Source organism: Acomys russatus, chromosome 22 (assembly GCF_903995435.1).
Source record: "Acomys russatus chromosome 22, mAcoRus1.1, whole genome shotgun sequence".
NCBI lineage: Eukaryota > Metazoa > Chordata > Mammalia > Rodentia > Muridae > Acomys > Acomys russatus.
In genome coordinates, this window is record NC_067158.1 from 48,374,689 (window position 1) to 48,396,719 (window position 22,031).

The 22,031-nt window shown below is 34.8% G+C and overlaps 1 protein-coding gene across 1 annotated transcript; it reads left to right on the forward strand.

Moving 5' to 3' along the window:
- Positions 1-7,249: 7,249 nt before the first annotated feature.
- LOC127205969 (C1GALT1-specific chaperone 1-like) lies at positions 7,250-8,206 on the forward strand. Its single transcript, XM_051165311.1, has one exon. The coding sequence runs from the start codon at positions 7,250-7,252 to the stop codon at positions 8,204-8,206; it is 957 nt and encodes a 318-aa protein (XP_051021268.1).
- Positions 8,207-22,031: the final 13,825 nt, after the last annotated feature.

A 22,031-nucleotide genomic window follows, 5' to 3' on the forward strand; every position in this document is an offset into this window, starting at 1 on the left:
AGAAATAAAGGCGACCTCAACCTCAAGAGATTTCAAATGGAAATATGGATTCTATAAGGAACTTGACAAAAAGCAATATCCAGATGTCTTCATGCATGGTTAGTAAGTGACTTTTCTGTTTTTCCTGTGTCCAAAATATTCTAATGAAACTGAGCTCAAAGTAATCCAGTTGTGCCGAAACAATGGATTCAAAGTGTGGAAGACATCAGTTCAGCACCATGAACATGGGTGCTTTCACACTTCTCATAATCCTAGTTCCAAAATATGTTATACCCTCTTCTGAATTCTATGGTGCCCACGCCCCCCACACACACACAACAAAAAACTCATACACCTAAAGTTGAAAAAAATCTTTAAAATGGATAAATCACTTATTTTCATGTGAAAAATTAAAATCATCGTAATTATGCAACTAGGGTGTGGTTACTGCTAGATGTTCCTAACTAGGTGAGCATCTAATATAAGGAATAGAAAATGGTACAAATTATGTAGAAGAAATATAGATTTTTACTACTAAATAATAAGCAAAAGGGGTCACAATTATTAAAGACACTGATGTCATTAAGAAGAATTGTAAGAGCTATAGGATTTTGCATAGGAGCAACAGGAACCTGCTTTGGTGGAATTTCATAGATTTCTTAGACTACATCAGGCAAAGGCCCCAGGATGTACACTCTAAAATCATTTTCAAAGGAAATCCTTCAAAAGGAGACAGCACCAAAGATTCTCCATTCAAACTGTTCTATTTCTGTATTTTGCCAAGGTCACCTACCCAAACTATTTAGAAGTCACTGTATCTGAAGTCTGAAAGCATCAAGTTCCTGCTCAAAGTTCAACAGAAATTGGCATTGCCAATGTAGGCTAAGTTGGCATGAGACATGAAGAAGTGGTAGTCATGGATTGTTGCTTGTGACGTCATCAGGGTGAAATGTGCATCATGGTACAACAGTCTGCAGGAGCCTCAAAAGCAACTAACTTAATTAAATGTAAGAATCATTTGGGAGTGACTATATGAAAAAATTTTAAATGAACATTTTCTCTCCTTTACGTTAAAGAAGCAACTGTTAGTCTACATGTTTAGTAGGAAATGTACATACCAATGATAATAATGTATATTTATCCACAGATGGTTATCAATATTTAATGACATAACACATTGTCAATTGGCTAATCACAGTTTGAGAGATTATGGACTTCATCTGTTTCATATGATTCCAATGTCTTATATTAGCGAGAATACCTACATAGGTACATACTAGGAAAACAATATGCAGAAAGTAAGTATACCAGTAGATAGTTATATCAATACTATAATTATAAATAAACCTCTACTTTAACTGTGTAATTGTGATTTTTTTCTCCTAGATCTATTTTCTCATCTTGTCACACATACTTGACCTGAAGACTCTAGAGTTCTAAATCTATTATTTTAGGCATCAGGCTTGAGAGACAATAACTCTTTCCAGAAAACTCCAAGTTTTAACAGCAATTATGAAAGGATCAAAGGACAAGTATAATTGCACTTTCTGTCCATTAAGCTCTGTTGACCTTTTCAAGCTGTGTCACTGCACCAAGGTAAATATTAGTTCAATGATATGTATATCAAGACAGAGCATCAGGTGGTCAAAAGTAACTTAATAAAGAGACTTGAGAAAAAAGGAGACTTAGTAAAATGTTAATTAAATTGTTCATTTGATAAAATAATGCCACTGTTACACCAATGAGAATATGGAGTTTCAAATAATGAAAGAGACATAAGGTTTTATGATGGTCTACATTTTGCCTTTTCCAAACTGGGTGGTTTTATAATACTTGATAAGGGTGCTTATAATAGACTAATTGTGCCTTCCCTATATTAGAAGTCAAATCCCTAACCTCCAACATTGACTGCATTTAGAAATAGAGCCCTTAAGGAGATAACTAAGAACAAATGAGTTCATAAAGGAGGGGTGAGATCCAATACAAGTGGAGTACATTAAAAATGGGCAAGCTTGGATGCAGGCCAAACTACAAAGACAGGGTAAGCAAGTCCTCAATAGCCCCTGTCTCACAAATATGTCTGTCAGATATATTGGGCTAGAAGGCTCAAGATGATGCTCCATCAATTATAGAGTTTTGAGTGACTGTCCAGGCAACAAACTCTCTCTGTCGTCTTCTCATTTGGGAAGCTGCTAACCTGCGCTTCCAGTTCACGCAGGTAATTAAGTTTTATTCCTTCTCAAGTCTCGATGGGGTTGAAGACCAGATAGTTTAGTCTTAAAATTAAGCTTAGTTGTTTAGAAGTTAAGGTGTTTTCAGTCTAGACAGATGTTTTAAGTTGATAAAGATGAGACATTATAGATATGGATTTTCATTCAGAATTCTAGATGCACCAAGATAGGAAAGATGTTTTCTTCAAGTTTGCCAAATACAAATAGCCAAATCACTATAAATGTAACATTAACATTTATATAATTCCTGCTTGTTTCATGGTTCTTCCTGATGTATGTAGTTTATTTTATTCATGTGTTTATCTTATAACAAAAAATATAACAAAAAAGGAGGGAGCATAGATGAAGAGGGTCTGCAGGAGAACAGACACCTGGAGAACAAAGAAGGTGCTGTCTTCATGCAGGAGGATCTACCTCACAAAACACCACGGGTGCACTAATTGCCTCTGATAACGTAAGTGTAAAAACTTAGTTTAAACCACTTAGCCTATGGTACTTTGTTCTAGAAGCACAGATGATTCATGTGTGTCCTTGGAAATATTTTCAGATTCCTAATTCAGAGGACTGGCTCAAAATTTGAAGAGCAGTTACAAGCACATGTGAAAGAGATGCCAGACTGTTTAAAGTCTCTAAAATAAAACATCAGTAATTAAGGTGGTTGAATTTCATTGTCAATTTCACTGAATTTAAAATCCAAGCCACAACAACATGCAAACAGTGTTCTTCCTTTCCCTTCATTTTCTGGCTTTCTCTGACATTGACTAGGCATCTTTGGGTTCGACTACCATGACTTCTTCACCATGTGTGAAAAAACCATAACAAAAATTTTGATGTCCTCGAGCCAAGACTTAACCTTTCTTGGTTATTTTGTCAGATAATATTCACATGCAGGCAAAGCATTTTATCAATAGTATATTTAACCTAAATAATAGTAACAAGTAAAAATATTTCAAGTAATATTTCAGAACACCAGCTACAGCTTGCTGGTGAAATGTAAAGATAAATTAATAAGCCACTGAAAACCAATTGTTTTCCTATCCAAAGTATTCTGAGGAAGTCAAAGTGTTTCTAGTGTGAACAAGTCTAAATTTTTTCAACATTATAAAATATGGTTTTAAATTTTATCACTATGAAAAATGTGCTCTCACCAATATATGCAATACATTTAAGGTTGCATTAAGGTATCTTAGGAAAGCATCCTTCCATGTATCCAAGTGCACAAAGCAAATAACTCAGGACTGTAAATCATGAGATTTAATGGAGGGAATACCAACAGCTTGAATATTTTACAGAAACTCATTTAAGTAAACAAGTATGATTGAATGTTAGGTAAATGTGCTTGGAAAAATTCTGTTCCAAGCAAATAATTACTTGTCCTATGCTCACTAACACATTTCTGGTTCATTTGATTCTACCTTCTTCTTTTTTTATTCCTCCACTGGAAAGCACAAGTAACTTTGACTGTGTTTACCCTGCAAAGCTTCAGCACAAACTTTGTGTTGTTGGTTTGCTTTCTACCCTTATCTAATTTTTTTCTTAAAATAAGTTATCACAAAAGTTTTACAAGATGACAATCTCTACTTAAAAGAAAGGATGACGCTCAGTAGCAAAACTCTGGAACCATTTCATAGAGGTCTAGATGACTTACCAACTCTATATTATGCATGGATACCATTCTGGACTGTGAAATGTGTGGAAAGCAAACTCGGAAGAAACCTGTAGATACCTGGAAATGAAATCTAGGTCATTTATTTTACCTACCAAGTGACTGCAACATTGATCATTATTGTACTGAACCACTCAACTTAATGAAATCAGTGATAGATAGAATGACAATAGCAGAACATGTAGCACTTAAAAATATATGGACGTTGAAATATGCAGAAGTAGAACAAGATAAGAAAAGTGTTTGTGAGGCCTTGAATCTCATTTTCTTTCTTTGTCTTGAAATTTGTGCAAAGTATTTCAGATAATAGTTGAATTAATCAAGAAAATATCTAGGTTTTAGAGGAGCCATGAGTAAATAATACATTTTTTAATGCACATGAAAAATACAATGAAGAGAAAATAACAATAGTTAATACAAAAATATGAATTACAATTATTTAAAATAAGAAATTCAAAACAGGAAGAAAATAAGGGATTTCAAATTGACAAATGGTAAAAGTAAAATAAGTAGAAATTGCATATTACAGTAATTAGAATTAGATTTTTTTTTGGTTCAATGATTAAAAACTCAGATCAGAAAGTTGAGTAAAAGAGAAGTTTGCCTCCACAAAGAGATGCTGCCAAATTAAAAATGAAATATAAACTACAGAAAACTATTAAAACATCATTCAAAATAATGCTTATTATTTGTGTCAAAGGAATTTTAAGTCATATTGTCATTGAGAGTAATTATTATTCAGAATAATGTGTTTAAATCAGCATTCTTTCTTCAAAGTATCACATTTCTATGTCAGTATAGATATGTCTTGGGCTGGGAAGATGGCTCAGTAGACAGCTTTTTTGGTACATGAGGGAAGATCTGAGGTCATATGCCCCACACTCATGTAATTAGTAGAGCAGGATGGAGGCCTTTTAATCTCAGGATGTGGGATGTTGACACATAATCTCACACAAAGATAAGTAATGATATTGGCTGAGTTGTCAACTCTGGTTTCAAGTGAGAAACCTATCTTCAGTATATAAGCCGTAGTGACAATGAGAACTCAACTGACTTGTCTGAGGCCTCTACACAACTTACACACATATATGGGCTAGTACACACAAACACCCATATCACATACACATATTGGCATAACCAAATGTGTCTCTTTTAATCTGTTGCTATGTCTATTTTTGAAACAAGACAACACACTATAGAACAGGCAGGCTGTGACCTCACGTATCATCATCCTCAGTCTTGTAGCTGGAATTACAGGCTTGTTACCCATGAATGGTTTAAAGTCTCTACATTTCATATTACTTAGTTGACAAAGAGTGATTTAATAATCCATGTACTGAAAGTTAAATATATAATTGTATCTTATTCTGTTTAGTGTTGAAAGAAAAGAATAGAAAATTTACTAGTGTGTGGCTAGATGTCTCTAAAACCAAAGTATTTTGCTAGATATATAAGGAATGCCCCTGAATTTTAAGAGTCTGAGATTTTCTTTCCAGGGAATTCATCTAAAAAATGAATTTCTATCTGTGGACATTTAATGAAACCAGGAGATGTTTTGTCATTTATGTTTGCTTGATTATACAAAGCATTACATAGGTTTAGAAATTTTCTTATTTTAAAGAGTACTGTGTACTCTTTAGGCAAAGTCCAGTTAGGCAGGCATGTAGGCATTTCAAGTATGTGAGGTGGACAGGAAAGATATATGGCCTAACATAATGTAGGAATTTAATATGTGCTTTTAACACATAATGTAGGCATTCTTTAAGTTCATTTTAAAGGACTTCATCAAATATTTGCAAGTTTTGTGAGAAGCCAGAAAATCAGAACTCTTATAAACTTGTTTATCTATTTACCTTTACATAGACTAGCTAGGTTGTATCTTCAAGGACTATGAATTCGTCTTTATGGCATCTTCCCTACTACCTCCTGTTCTTCTGTACATGGTGAATAGAATCTTGATGCACAATGAACTACTTACAGAATATCTTTCTTAATAATTTTCTATTGAAAATTGCAATATTTTAATTGAATTAATCTTTATTTAAGACATTTTGCTTGAGACACATAACCAACCCTAATATTTTAGACTACTCCCTGTAACACTTCAAAAAATTCCAGTTTTTATTTAAAAAAAAAAATTTTAAAAAATACTTAACAAGTTTTCTGTCATGACTAGTTAATGTTATGTGTTTTTATACTGTATAGTAAGTAAATCAACACTTGAACATTAATAATAATATAAAATAAATTATCGAAGCTACTATAAAGAGTATTTTACTAAATAGTAGATACCCCCAAAGATAAAACCATCATTATCTGTAGCTTTTAACAGAAGAAATATAATCATTAGCATCCATAGATACATATAAGCCTGGGTACATCTGTTTTCAATGTACTATTATGTATTCAATATATAATATGTAATCAATATGTACGTGACCAAGACAGAATCATAACAAAACAAGGCAAACTCTCATTAGAAAACTAGGAGCAAATGGTCAGAAGAAGAAACATACTAGTTACAAAATCACTTCCAGTCATCAGTAAAAGTCCTGGGATTGTATATCAATGTCAGAAAAAAATCCCTAAAATAAATATGCAAAGGCGCTTGATAAGCTTAATGATAAACGAGAAATAACAAGGGTTTAAAGAAAAATCTTGCTATTGAGCACACATTATTAAATATGCACACTATTGTGTCCATGCACACACACACACACATACACACACACACCTTTGTCCATCCTTTTAATTGAATATAGATCTATAATTCTGAATTTGCAGAAATCCATTGAATCTGTTGCCTCTATTTTCCAGTATAGTTTTTTTTGTTTTGTTTTGTTTCTTTTGTTTTTGTTACTTAAACAATAACTTGTGACGAGAACTTTAAGAAACAACATAATGACACTTATGTCAGTGCTCCTGAAGTCACAGCTTATGATTATGTCCCTTTACCACAGCCTCTAGGCCATAAGTTTGTTAGCCATTTTAGGCAAATAACCAGACTTGTTATGGCTGGACTCACAACTGCTGAGAATCAAGTTCTATTTTGTTTATAGTTACCTTTTGGTAACTAAACATAGCTACTATGATTATTTTCCTAGGACCAAATAATTCAGGTGCCTTGGTAGTTTACAATGACCCCTTTGATGTTCAAGTCAGAAAAGGGCTTCTCCATAGGGCAGGGAAGCAAAACTCTTTTGCCCCTTGGGGCTCTCCGTACCTTTAAGACCCCCAGCTTCCTATGTAACTGTCTCCTCTAAAGAGACTTAAGGAGACAGCACCACTGGCATCTAATGTTTCCAAGTCAGGAGATGAATGAATAGATTGGATTTGAAGAGAAAGCCACGGAGCCATTTTAGACTCCGAAAACATGCTTTCCGAATGCAGCTCGTTTTTGAAGGGTGTGGTGCTGGGGAGTGTCACCTTTGCCTTGATCACGATGCTAGGACACATAAGGATTGGTCACAGAATTGGGAGGCACCAACACGAACATCACCACCTTCAAGCTCCTAACAAGGAAGATGTCTTGGAAATGTCAGCAGCTGAACGCACGGAAGTCAACAAGAGCTTCCGTGTGTACTGTATCATTCTCGTAACACCCAAAGAGCTGAGACTGTGGGCGGCAGTGAAGGAAACTTGGGTCAAACACTGTGACAAAGCAGAGTTCTTCAGTTCTGAATATGTTAACGTATTTGAGTCAGTTACCGTGGGCGAGAATGACAAGTGGTTGATGATGAGAAAAGCTTACATATATGCCTTTGATAAATACAAGGACCAGTATAACTGGTTCTTTCTCGCATATCCTACTACATTTGCTGTTATTGAAAATTTAAAGTATTTTTTGCTAAGAAAAGATTCATCACAGCCTTTCTATCTGGGCCACACTGAAAATAGCAATGGCCTTGAGTATGTGAGTGTGAAGGGGGGAATTGTCTTAAGCATAGAGTCAATGCGAAGACTTGCCAGCATGCTCAGTTCCCCTCAACGGTGTCCCAAAGAGGGAATAGTGATCTGGAAGGTGTCCGAAGATCAGCAACTAGCAGGTTGTCTGAAGACTGGGGGAGTGTTCGCAGAAAATGCTGAAGATGCTGAAGGAAAAAATTTATTCAATACAAAAACGATTGGGATGCTTATAAAAGAGGCGATGTCTGACTACCCAAACGAGAGAGTCGAAGGGTGCTGTTCTGATATGGCCATTACTTTCAGTGGACTCTATGCTGATCAGTTGCATGTGCTGATGTATGGGGTGTACCGTCTTAGGGCATTTGGACATACTTTCAGTGATGCATTGTTTTTTTTACCTCCACAAGGTTCTGACAATGACTGAAAAGAAAAGTAAGAACTTGTTTTTGAACAACACAGGAGCCACGTTAGTTTCAATAATAACATAAGGAAGACAGTAGCCTGTTTCTTTTCTGGTCCAGAAACACTGTATCCGTATTTAAGTTCACTTCACAGCCTTAAAGAGGATGTTATTTTACCTTAAAATACTTGTAAAAATTTTACATGTGTTATAGAAAATTGCTTTAATACTAACAACAATGTAAATAAAGGATGCATTTATATTTGCCTTATAGAAGATAAATTACAAACATTAAAATATGTGTTATGATTTTGCTTGTACACTTTGAAATTTTTATAATTTTTATGTTTCTAATACATGGAAATAAAAATTCATCTAATGAAATACTTTTTGGGAAAAATCAAAACAAAAACAGAAACAAAACCAAAACTTCACTGGGAGCCTTATAGTATCCACTGAATAAAATTCTACTTATCAAATGACACAGTTAACAAACCTACCTATAACTTATGTTTTTAAAAATATGACAGGGAATCTTTTTGTCTTACTTGAATATGAAATGAGTCATTAACTGTGGCTCATTTCAAACAAACACTAGAAAAAAATTCACATTATGTAGATGATGTACAAATTTTCACCTAAAGTGTGGATTAAAAAAAATAATAGAAAGTTGTCTCCTGTGCCAAGAAGAGACTTGATACCCTATGAGAATATATAGGGGGAGGTAATCTCCCTCAGGAACAGTCATAGGGGAGGGGAATAATGGGAAAATGGGGGGGAGGAATGGGAGGATACAAGGGATGGGATAAACATTGAGATGTAACAAGAATAAATTAATTTAAAAAAAAAAGAAAAAAAAATAAAAATGAAAAAAAAAATAAAACAAAAAAAAATAATAGAAACCACACACACACAAAGTACAATGATGTCTTAGACAGTTTTTGCAAAGTCATTAGCCTACATATGTAAGCCCTGTCATTTTTAAAGTATTCTCTTTAATTCATTGTCTGATATAGTAACCTTAGTTTATACACATCCATTAATACGTTCCCCAACATTTGTTTGAAGTGCTATTTTCCATTGTGTATGTAAGAGAGAAAGAAAACCAACAACTCTAATTAATTTAGGTTTAGTTATCTTCTAAAGAAATCTGAATAATCTTAACTTTATTGTTCAAGCAAGATTATGTTTTGCTAAAGAAATCTGACTAATCCTTATTTTTAAAGAAAGATCATCTTTTAGAGTGTTAAACTATTTGAAATGTGCTGATATAAGAACATATAAAAAGGTGTCATCTAGGGGAGACCAGAAGAAAGACACCAAGGCACCTGATTTGGGTGCCAATATAATGGACAAATGTGTAATAGAGAGAGGAGAAAGATCCAGTATGGGTGGGGGTTGGTGAACAGGGTGTATGGAAGACAAAGTGAAGCCAAGGAGATTCCTAGAGAGAAAAGTGAAGCAGTGGTGAAGGACAGACAGATATGAGGAGACCATAATAAGGTTCTGGTCCAGGCTGCCACCAAGGACCATGTCTTGGTCTATGATCCTGCTGCATCTGAGGTCTGTGTTGATGTCTGAGGCCTGAGTTATCACCAGAGGCCAGGCACATGTCTGTGGTCCATGCTGCTGAAAGGAGCATGCTGAGCTGAGTGGCCTGTTCTGCTACCTGAGGCCATAGGGACATCCAGGCCCAGACTGCTGCTGGGGACCATGATTGAATTTGTGGTCCTAATTAATTCCTCAGGACTGTGATACCACCAAATCTCATGTGGATGTCCTTGGACTTTGGATTGCATTGCAGCCTGAGGTATTGTGCAGACCTGGCTCCATCACTGTACTTAGCAGCCCAGTAGAGATCACTAATGAGGGTGAGTGTGTGAGCTGGCCTGAGAGAAAGAGCAGGGAAGGTCTGTCCCCTCTGCTTGTCTGCCATGCAGTGGTGTGATTAAAGGGAACAGTGTCTCCCACCTCACTATCTATGGCAGGTGGGTTATGAGAGTCAGAGAATGGGCCCTGACCATCCTTGGCTGCAGGAGAGCACTGACACTCAGGAGAGCAGGCCCTGCTATTGCCTGGGTCACACAATAGAACTGGCCCTAGTTGTAGGGGTTGTGGTTGAGATAGCTCTGGCCTTTACTGATGGCAGCACTGCATGAGGTAGCACGGCAGTGCTGGAAAGCTTGCCCTAGTGGTACAGACATAGTTAAAGTGGAAGGCTGGTCAACTTAGCTACTTCCTAGGCCCAAATCTGTGACTTCGAGTTGAAACACCCCAACATCTATTCCATCTGTGATCTGGTGGAGGCCATAAAAGGACCAGTCCTCTAGATCCTAAGCTGCAGGACCTCCATGACAGAGGGAAACACAGGATATCTGAGAGGAGAATCAGTCTGGATCCAGTTTAGATGGTGTAGCCGAGGGCAGAGGCCTCCAAACAGGCTAAATGACTCATTGCAACAGATACTTGCAAGTAAAGATGTGTGGACAAAAGACTATACTGTATGACACACTGGACACACTTGAATTTCCACTCAAGACCATGTCCTTAATCCCTCAGACATCTTCAGTCTTTCGTCCCACTTTTCCATATATGTCTTTGAGCTTTGTCTATTGTTTAGCTGTGAGTCTCTGCCTCTCAGAAAACAGTTATATTAGATTCATGTCTGCAAGCATAGCAGAGTATCATTAATAGTGACAGAGGTTGGCTTTCTCCAATGGTGGGGTCTCAAGTTCAGCCCCTCACTGATTGGTCATCCCTTCAATCACTGTTCCACCTTTATCACTATACTTCTTGTCAGCAGGACAAATTCTGTGTTGAACTTTTTATTGGTGGGTTGGTGTCCCCCTCTCTCCACTTGAAGGGTCACCTGGTGACAGGAGGTGGCCACTTCAGGAACCATATCCCCCACTGCTATGACTCTCAGCTAGGGTCACCTCTATAGCCTCCTCCTATTCCAGAGATGACCCCCATTTTCATTTCTCTCTGTCCTCTTCTCTCATCCTCCCAACCTCCAGTCCACCAACACCAGATCCCCACCCCCCATTTCCCTTCCCCTACTCCCATACAGTTCCTTCACTCCATCTACTTCATATGTCTAATTTATTTCAGTTCTGAGTGAGATTCAAGCATCCTCCCTTGGGCCTTCCTTGTTAGTTAGCTTCTTTGGGTCTATGGATTGTAACACGATTATGTTGTATTTTATGGCTAATATTCACTTACAAGTGAGTACCAACCATGAATGTTTTTCTGGGTCTGGGTTATCTAATTCAGGATATTTTCTAGTTCTATTCATTTTCTCGAAATTTTCAAAATGTTCTTGCTTTTAATAGCTGAATATTCAATTGTGTAAATGTACCACAATTTCTTTATCCTTCGGGTGAGGGTCATCTAGGTTGTTCTAGTTTCTAGCTATTATGAATAAAGCTGTTATAAACATAATTGAGCAAGAACCCTTGCAGTATGGTAGGGCATATTTTTGGTATACTCCCAAGAGTGGAAGAGCTGGTTCTTGAGGTAGACCTGTTCATGAATGTCATAAGGCAAAGGTCACTGTCAATAGGGCAAATGGCTGCTTACAGAATGGGAAAAGATCTTGACCTACTCTACATCTGTCAGATGGATAATGCCAAAATTTGTTAAGAAATCAAGAAATTAAACACCAACAAACCAAATAATGCAATTAAAAACTGGAGTACAAAGTAGGCAGAGAAATCTCAACTGAGAAGTCTCTAATGACTGAGAAGTAATTAAAGAAATGTTCAACATCCTTAATGATCATGGAACTGAAAAACAAAATGACTTTGAGATTCCATTTAATACCATTCAGAATGGCTAAGATTAAAAACTCAAGTGACAGAAGAGGCTGGAAAGGATGTGGAGCAAGGAGAACACTCTTCCCTTGCTGGTGGGAGCGCAAACTTGTACAACCACTTTGGAGATTAATGTGATAGTTTCTATGGAAATTGGAAATTATTCTTTGTCGGGAGCCGGTCCACCATTACAAGATGGCGCTGACTTCCCGTTTCCTGGTTCTTCACGGAGGCCCTTATGGCCAGTGCGCATGCACAAACACGTCACCCTTACATAACCCGCTTACGTAGGCAGTATGCTAATTAGGTATTCTCTAGAGCACCAATGACGGGAGGACACGTCCCTCTACGCCTTGATATTTCCTATATAAGCCGTGGATTTTACGGGGAGAGGGTCCTTCTCCATCAGTCTGCAGAGAGCTGTACAATAAAATCGCTGTCAGAAGAATCCTGAGTTGCCGCGTCTCCTTTATCGGCGAAAGGTGCGCGCGACAATTCTTTTTTCTTTTATTCTATCTTGTTTTATTTTAATGTGTTGGAGAAGCTTAAAAGGGCAGAAATCAGGTACACAGAGACAAGAATATAAGTGGAATTTGGGTGCATGGTATGAAGTTGACAAACAATCAGTAGTTTTTAAAAAGGACATAAAAGGGAGCTTGAACATGGGGTCCAATTCTTAGAATTTAATTGAGATTAAAAATTAATACAAAATTAAAATTCATAAAATATCAATAAAGTTGTCTTTTATAATTTTTTCAAATAAAACATAATAACACTTAGAAAACATCATATATAACTGAAATATATAGATGTCATCCATATATTTGATAAGATTGTCCTCAAATTCTAACATGATGACTTGACAGACACAAGCAAAACACAGACCTAGAAAGCAGGACTACAGAAAACTAAAATTGATTTTAATCTAAACTTTGAATATCTCTGAAGCTAGATATTCCTTTTTATGCAATAAAAAAAATTACTATTTTATCTGTACTATAGAATCAGTCTCTTTATTTTTCTGTTCTGGGAAGAGGAGTGGAAAGAGTGGTGAATTTCAAAGGTGACCTTCATTGCACAATATGATGTCATTTGATTTTGGCACAAATGGGTTTTGCAGAGGTAACCGTTGGCTTAATTCTCTTAATTGTACCATAGACTGTATTGACTAGTAGTGTTCTTATTTTGTTCTGTATTTCATTGCCTCTCATATTCTTCTCTTTTTGTGTCTAGTCCATAATTTTTTATTTTTGACACCCCAACTCCAACCTCTTTTTTTTTGTGATATTATTAGTATTCAGTAGTCATTAATTTTTTAATAATTCTATTCTTTTATTGCATTTTTTACACTTAGCTAAAAATTCACAATTTATAAACAATTTTGAAGTCCAGGACTATCAGAATTAATTTTATATAAAATTCTCATGGTGCAGATTGGTATACTGGTAAATTAATTAGCCATCCATTTAACCTGCCACATTTATATGATATTTATTACTTTTCATGTGATTTATTAATTGGAAACTTCCTCTGTAGCTTATGCAGAAGGTAATCAGTTATAAACTTTCAAAAGATATTGGTTGTAAACTAATATTGTTTAAAGTGAATACATGAGTGAAATTTAAGATACACACCATAGGGAGAAAATGTCCCCTTCTGTCACAGACCTAGGGGAGGGGAATCAGGTGAAGAAGGGAGGAAGGAGGGATGGGAAGATACAAGTGAGGGAGTAACAATTGAGATGTAATCTGTATAAATTACTTAAATAAAAATAAAAAGATGCACACAATAAAACTAAGTCTCTGAACACAGTTTAAAAAAGCAGTTAAAAGATACATTTTGGAATGAGATTTCAATGCTAATTCTTCATTTTCTTCAATAATAACTGTAAATTTAGGATATTAAAATATCTAATGTCAGGTTGCAAAGAGAATGTACCTATTCTGTGTGCCATTGCAGTGATCCAGGATAGAAAAGATAGAAAGATGAAAATTAAGTTTCAAAATTCATCACAAGTTAATATCATTTTTTATTGCTTTTGTTGGAATTTTACATATTGAAATATAAGTAGATATTTAATAAAATGCAAAATAATAAGAAAACAATAAAAATAAATGGTTGCTATTTTTCTATTTTTTTATTAATTAAACATTTTTATTTTTACATATACATTTATATTATTACAAATATATACAATAGACTACATATAGCAAGAAGTATGACGACAAAATCAGGAATTATATAAATGTTACATTCTTAGTGTTTTGCCTATTTATATTTGAAAGCCTTGAAGAAAACATCTTTCCTATTTTGGTGCATCTAAAACAACTAAACTTCATTGTAAAACTAAGCTACCTGGTCTTCACCCCCATCAGAGACTTGAGAAGGAATAAACTTGATTACCTGAGTATGCCAGAAGTGCAGGTTAGTAGCTTTCCAGAATAGAAGATGACAGAGGCAGTTTACCGCCTCAATATTCACCCAAAACTCTCTGTATAGTTGGAGCATCTTCTTCAGCCTTCTGTCCCAGTATATCTGAAAAACATACTTGTGAGGCAGAAACTACTGTGGACTTGCTTACCCTGTCTAAGCAGAGTTTGGCCATCGACTCTGCCTGCATCCAAACTTGCCCTTTCTTAGGCAGGATTTTTCTGTGGCGGAAACAAGGACATTTTTCGCAGTGGCTTGTTTGTCACATTGGAAGCCATCTCCAAAGGAGGTTCTTTGACGCTCATCATCCTTGAATACTGAAGAATTGTCAGGATAATAAATATAAACATTTATCTTCAGTTTTGTCTTTGAGAGTGTGAATGTGCACCTCCATTACATTGGCACTTTGGAACATGCTCAGCATCAGAAGAATGAACCGTTTTCCATTGTGTCTGCATCATGTTGCTCTCTGAAGTGTAAATAATGGGTGTCTTGATGCTCCATATGCTTCTTGATATTTAGTGTCATCACTGCTTTCCAATCCCCAAAAAATGTGTGGTGGCACTCATTGTTAATTCCCTTTTAATGAAGAGCAAAGATCAAAGAAAGAGCTGTGGTGGGTTGCATCAACTCTCCTAAGGGTTAACATTCTCCAGTATTTCTAGCATCTCAGTTTGAAACTTTGTGAATAGGGCCACTCTTAGATGTACCTGATGAATGCTTAATAGGAGGTAATTGAAAAGGTGAACTTTTACTCCAAAGTGGCCACTGTCTTCAGAAACGTGGGAAATGTAAACACAGGCAAGAACATAGGGTTAAGCAAAGTAGAAGGCAAAGGCAGAGCAACGCTTCTAATAGCCAAAAACCACTGATGATTAAAGTCAAGTTATTGAATGAAGCAGATATCCTAATAATTTGAACATGGATGTAAGACTATGGAAATACGAACAATTAAGTTTCAGTTTTTGAGCCACTGAATTTGTGGAATCCCTATGGCGGCTTTTGCAAATTCATAAACTACTCAAAATGTAGTGGTTTCTTTTGAAAAATGGCCTCTTTTATTGTTGACTTTTGCCAGATGTTTGTAATTTGGAGATATGAGGCTCTGATCAGATATGTATTTACCTGAGTGCTTTCTTCCAACCTCAGTTTTGCTTTTAAATTAATCACTTAAATGTGTAAATACAAAACAAAACAAAACAAAACTTCAAAGAAGCTTAACAGACTGAGTTTAATATACTTTATACTTGGTGTCATGTCTAAAATTTGTATCATCAAACACAAGGTTAATTTGATTGACTCCATGGCACTCAAGAAGTTTCATAGTTTTATGTTGTACATTTAAGTCTGCTGCTGTGTGTGTGTATGTGTGTGTGTATGTGTGTGTGTATGTGTGTAAATGATGCACCAATATAATGTTTCCTCTTTTTTTTTCTTCCCTTGCGTATGAGTTGTTCAAATATTTTTTGAAGAGAGTTGTTAGTGAAATTCCTTTACTTTATATAAAAGTTAAAATACCATTATTTTGGTAATCAGTTTCAAAGCCCATTATAGTTTTTTCTAAATATGTTACCATTTTTGGATAATACAACATTACTTCTATAACTGTGACTTTACATTAGAGCTTAATGCTATGTGTTGTTTCTCCCATGATTTGGCTCCATTCAATATTTTGTTGTTTATTCTCATTTGTTGTTACGCATATGCATACTTTTGAGCTACAGTCTGTTAAGATCCATGAAATAATGTGGGAGTATTTTGATTGAAGTTTTTCTGAATCTGCACAACAAAGTCAGAATAATCCAATTATTACTTGGATTCCAGTGCTGATGGTATGACAACTTCAGGAGTTAAACTTTTGTATTTTAAGAAGATTCTGATCTAGTTAAACTGGATAGGTGATAATGGTATCCCACAAATTTTTAGTATAGATAGAAAATATGCATAAAAAGTAAAATGAAGCTATACACAAGTTAATATATTTTAACAAGCCTCAAATACATTTTGCTAGTCATAAACGGAGTAGCAATGATATTTAATAAAAATTAAATATTCAATAATATTTAATCCTGGATTCCTTAAGCATATGTCTCTGAAGGCTAACAAGGTCTTCCCTTGAGTCATAATCTCTTCTCATTGCAGTACTGTTCTTTGTGAGTTTTTTGTACATGATTACATATTAACAACATTTGTTCACCAATCAAGTACTTGTTCTTAGTAATTCCTTTATAACATAACTAGAGGAGATTTTTTAAAAAGTCAGTTTTAGATTCTTTCATATCTTAATTATTTCAACATTTATTTGTTGTGAATGAGACTGGACTATATGTTCTAAATAACTTATACACAGAAATATGTAGGGATAACTCCATCATTTCTGTATTTTCAGTGTTGTGGATTACATTCATACTAATCTGAAACTTGTTCTATTCAAGTGGAACTGGATATGACTGCGTTTATCTGTCCCTCATTCCCTCAGTCGAACATTAAATACTAATTCTCATAATCGAGTCTTATTTTTGTTGTTGTTGTTTTATGGTTTTGTTTTTTAGTTGTTTCCCTTTCTCTTTATAAAAGAACTTTATCGTTTTGATTTTGTGTGTATGAATAATACATGTATATATATTCTAATCATAGTATAAATCATTTCTACTAAATATATATGTATTAATATGTATACATACATACATACATATATATGTCACCTTCACCTGTCTTTCAGTTCCGTTTCTCTAACCATACAGTCAGGGATCCCAACCAAAAAAGGTACTACTCACAGTGTGATGGTCTTTTTGCATCAAATACCTTATTCTATGAAATCTCCAAAGTATGCCCAGAAACTTATGTGTCACATTGATAACCTGACAAGTATCACTAATCATCACAGTGTCTTTCTGAAACTTTTTAACTAACCATGATTTTAAGGCTGTTTTCTGTTGCATATGGGATTGCCTTTAATATTTGTTGTATATATTTTATTGCACATTGATTTTTGTATTGTGTTTCTACTTTCTTTTTTACTACAACCACCACAACAAAAATCCTCAAATTTCATATTCTAGGGTACTAAATTATAAACATTTATTGACAATAGTCCTAGAGGCTTTTATTTTATTTTATGAAAAAGAAGACAGGATCAAGATAGCATGACACTAATTAACAATTCGAATGTGAAAGATATTAAAGCATGTGGACTAAGTTTTAGGACATCCTGGACCTTAGAAAAAAACATCTCAAATAAACTAAAACAAAAGAGGAGAGGAAAAAGTCCAAGAGGCAGAGGGAGAAGGATGAAGAGAATGTAGAGAAAAGAGAATGAAAAGCAGACATTTTTCAAATTTTTAAGTTTTAATTTCTTTTGTGTTAACATGATAGTATTGGCTTTATTTCTCTTTTCCTCAAATTTCATTTAATAATTTAGGCCAAGTCGGCTGCTTTTAAAAATATTTTTCACAGGAATCCTGCATCTTTTCATGACCTTTTCTCTTTCATTGGTTCAAGCTCCTGTAAAACACTAGCATATAATTAAAATCATGAGAATTTTATGGCTACTTTAAAACAAAGATCACTTTTTCTCTGATTACCAAATATAACCCTATTAATTTCTGTTGTGTCCCATAGTCCTTCATTAACCATATTTTAATTTATTCTCTTTACATAATTATTTAAATATTATCTTTCTGAGTCATCAACAGACTTGCTCTTAATAGGTCCTCCCCAGCAATATAGGTATCTTCATAGAATACACATTTAATATTTTATAGTCCTAAATCATTATACAATGCCAAAGCTAGTTCGGCATATTCTTATAATTTTTACCCATATATACATGGGTAAAATTGTATATATATATATTTGTATATTTGTATATATACAATATATAGTATGTACATGATATATACATACAATAGACTAAATATAAGTATAATCCCCATAGTTCTGGAGGTTGATATGCCAAAATGAAGGTACCAAATGACTTAATTCTTTTGGGATTACTTTTCCAGATTTGTATTTTGTAGACTTCATCTTGCAACTTTACAGGACAAAATAAAATAATTTGGCGTATTCACTTTCAAGAAACCAGCTTCTACCTTTTGATATCTATTCTTATAATCTAATATAAAATTAATTGGTTCCTAAAGATAGCATCTCCAAATACCACCACACTGGGGATACTGGGGATTTTAGTTTCAAATTTATGGATGAAGTTGAACAATACAATCAATCACCTCGTAGTGTTATGTCATTCCAGAGTTAGTGAAAAAAAAATTTTCCCTTACTTTTTTGTTTTAGTCAGACATTCATTGATGTGAAAATACTAACTGGAGAAACAGAGGACAATTTATTTTTCTTCCTTGTTTCAGGAATTTCTTTTCACCATCAGACAGCTCTAAGGACTGAGCATAACAAAATGGTGTCTATAAGGTGTGACGGAGTAGAGCTTTTCAGCTTCTGGCAAGCACATGTAAATATGCAAACACAGGGAGAGGTGTCTTTGTGGGGTACATAAACTGGTAGAGTAATTAATATTTTGTCTTTTTTCATTATATCATTGATTCATTTAATTACTACTTCCTTCTTTTCATACGTGTGTTTTTGTTCTCCTCCTGCCCTCTCTCTCCTCCCCCCTGTATTCCTCTTTCTTGTACACATTTCATTGTTCCTCTCCTCTATTCTGCTCCTCACATTACCCCTGTTCCTTATTACCTTCATTTCTATTTTTCTCTCTCTCCTGTTTTTTCTTCTGACAATAAACCATTCATCATGTTACTGGAGTTATTAGTGTCAGAGTATGTGCTCTGGCAGCCATAGCAAGCCAAACTCGCCACACATCCTTAATAAGCCAAGTAAAAAATATTTATTCGACATAGACATGTTTGGATGAGAGACAGAGAAATTCAAAGCCCATCTTCAGTTTCTGGCAAGTGTTGCAGTTTAAGTAGAAGTCAAGAATCAGCCTTTGCTAACCCATCCTGGTCAAGATGGGTTCAGGATCATAGAACATCATCGTTGTCTAAACCCATTTACCCTGAAAGGTGATCAGATAAGTTGTAAAACTCTTTCAGAGACAAGGTCCCCTTCTGATTACCCCAGGCTCAAAATTGCTGTGGAAATTCCAATGTTTGGTGTCTATTCCTTTACTTGTCTGAAAGCCAAGGTGGGGCACAAGAATCATTAATTATATCCTCCTGTCTCTAAGGCTAGCTACAATCACTTACAATTGTTAGGATTCTGCTTCCGTCTGTCTACTTGTGATGTCAATGCTTAACTGCCATGCGGGCATGGGCCTACCGAAGATTATAAAAGGCCAAACCCTCCTCGTGGCTCTCTCTCTTATCTGTCTGTCTGTCTCTTTCCGGGGCATCCCTTTCCCCCCCTTTCCTTCTCTCCCCATGCTCATTTAATAAACTTCTCCATCTAATATCTGTTTCCTGGCATCTTATTATCTTTTTTTAATTAAACCAACAAAATTGCCTTAATAGCAGTTTATTATTTTACTTTAATTTAGACATTAGAGTGCATTGTCTCAATATGCCTCCCAAACTTGAATTGGACTTCTATATATAAGTAATCCTCCACTCATAGCCTCAAGAGTAGATGTAAATCTCTGAACAGGTCTTATACTAATTTTTAACCTACCTAATATTTAATACTGCTTCATAAAATCCATATATGTTATATGTGTAATACTTGCAGTATAGCAATATTATCAAAATATAAAATAATTCATCATGAAATCTGTCTAGTCTTAGAAACTTGGATATATATTTTTCTGTCCGTGTAACATGACTTTTTATATGCTTGGTTTGAATTTAGTCCCAAAAGCCTTACTGTCATGTTTATGAGAGAAAACTTACTGTCATCAATTTGATAACACTCAATAAATAGTGTATAGTAAGCTCAATTTAATATTTATTATAAATTCCATAAATTCAATGTCTTATACTCAGCATGGGTTTTTAGATGTTGGTCAAAAGGTGTTGCCACAGTTAAATTAACAGATTGGATTAAACTATTAGAAAAGTAATGTGGTGGGAGGGACTGATGTAATAAAGAAAAACCTGGTGATTTATTTTCCTTATAACTTGATATTTTAGAAAATGCACATTAAGAAAGCTTAAAATGTTAATTTTTTTCTATCAGTTAATATTTTACCCCAAGACAGAAGATAAATTTTCTGAGGGAAAAATGAAAGTGATCTTTATGGCCCTATACAAAATATTTGCCTGAAATAATTATTATTGTAACCACCATTTTCACTTCCTGCTGTTCCTAAATCTTAATACCTGACATCATTTCTTACCAATAGAACACCACAAATGACCTTGGAGCTAAAATTACTTACGTTCCTGCATTTCAATTATTATCCTGATATTCAATTGTTAATGTGTATCTACCATGCTGAAAGCTTTACAATATCCTCAAAGTGACCTCATTATAAATCTTTTCCCCTCCCCTTTTATTTGTTTGGCTTCTATAGCCAAAACATTACACAGCATTGTGTCATGTTGCTTTGGTGTGCAATATTTTTCATTTTTTAAGAAGCTTTGCAACATTCAATATTTTCTTTACAACTTTGTTTCCACCATAAGTTTACTTCAGGGATGTCTGCGCAATGCAAATGTTTGGAGTACCAAATCTGTGGATGAGCCTAAAAAGCACTTGGTTAATATTTGCCAAGAAATATATATATATACATACATACATATATATATATATATATATATATATATATATTTCTCTTTTTGTGGTTTTTAAAGTTCATCGCTGGTTATACAAAAGAGGTAAGAATAAATAATTGGCCTGGGCTTCATTTAGCTTTTACCTTAAAAACTAAACTATGCACTCATTATAGCCATATTCACCCAGAAAATTCAGAAAAAGCAGAATAAATCTCTGTATACTACAGTAACAAATGAAATTATAAAAATTCTACTTGTTTTCTATCCTGTGGTTTCAGCTTAGCATCTGGAAATGCAGGTCTTTTGTCATCACCCATTTCTGTCACTGAAGATAATGGCGATGCTTGGTTAATGGCTCAAGGAAAATAAAATGAAGCCACCACCGAGTCCCTGTTTTATTTATTCTATTATGATACTTTATAGCATGCAATTTCATTTATGGTGCTATTCATCATCAAGTACTACACCAAAAAATGATGTGACAGGGCTGGAAATAATGAGAAAGTATAATATTTCCATTGTTTTAGCTTCAAATTTGAGTTTGGAAAGCATGCTAAGGCATTTGAAGGTGGAACTTATAGGAGATTAATGGCACAAACAAACTGAAAAGTTCTTAAAAAATATTCTCAAGTATCTGTAAGCAGGTTGAATAAATAACTACATCATCCATTCATATTTGCCTTAGAGAAAGGAAATATATTTTTGAAACTAATAATTCATATTATGGCATCAATCTGGAAAGTACAACTCCCTAATACCCTTTTGGCTACCAATACTTTGAATTTATAATAGGCTCCTTTATAGATTGGATATATATCACATGATCCATAATGGTTGCTTGAAGATCACAGATACTACCAAATTCTACATGTATTGTAGTGAGTGCTTACTCTGAGAATATGTGTGTATGTTAAAGCTTCGTTA

Bases quoted from the DNA above. Each gene is read 5' to 3' on its own strand.
- LOC127205969 (XM_051165311.1), top strand. From the start codon at position 7,250: ATGCTTTCCGAATGCAGCTCGTTTTTGAAGGGTGTGGTGCTGGGGAGT.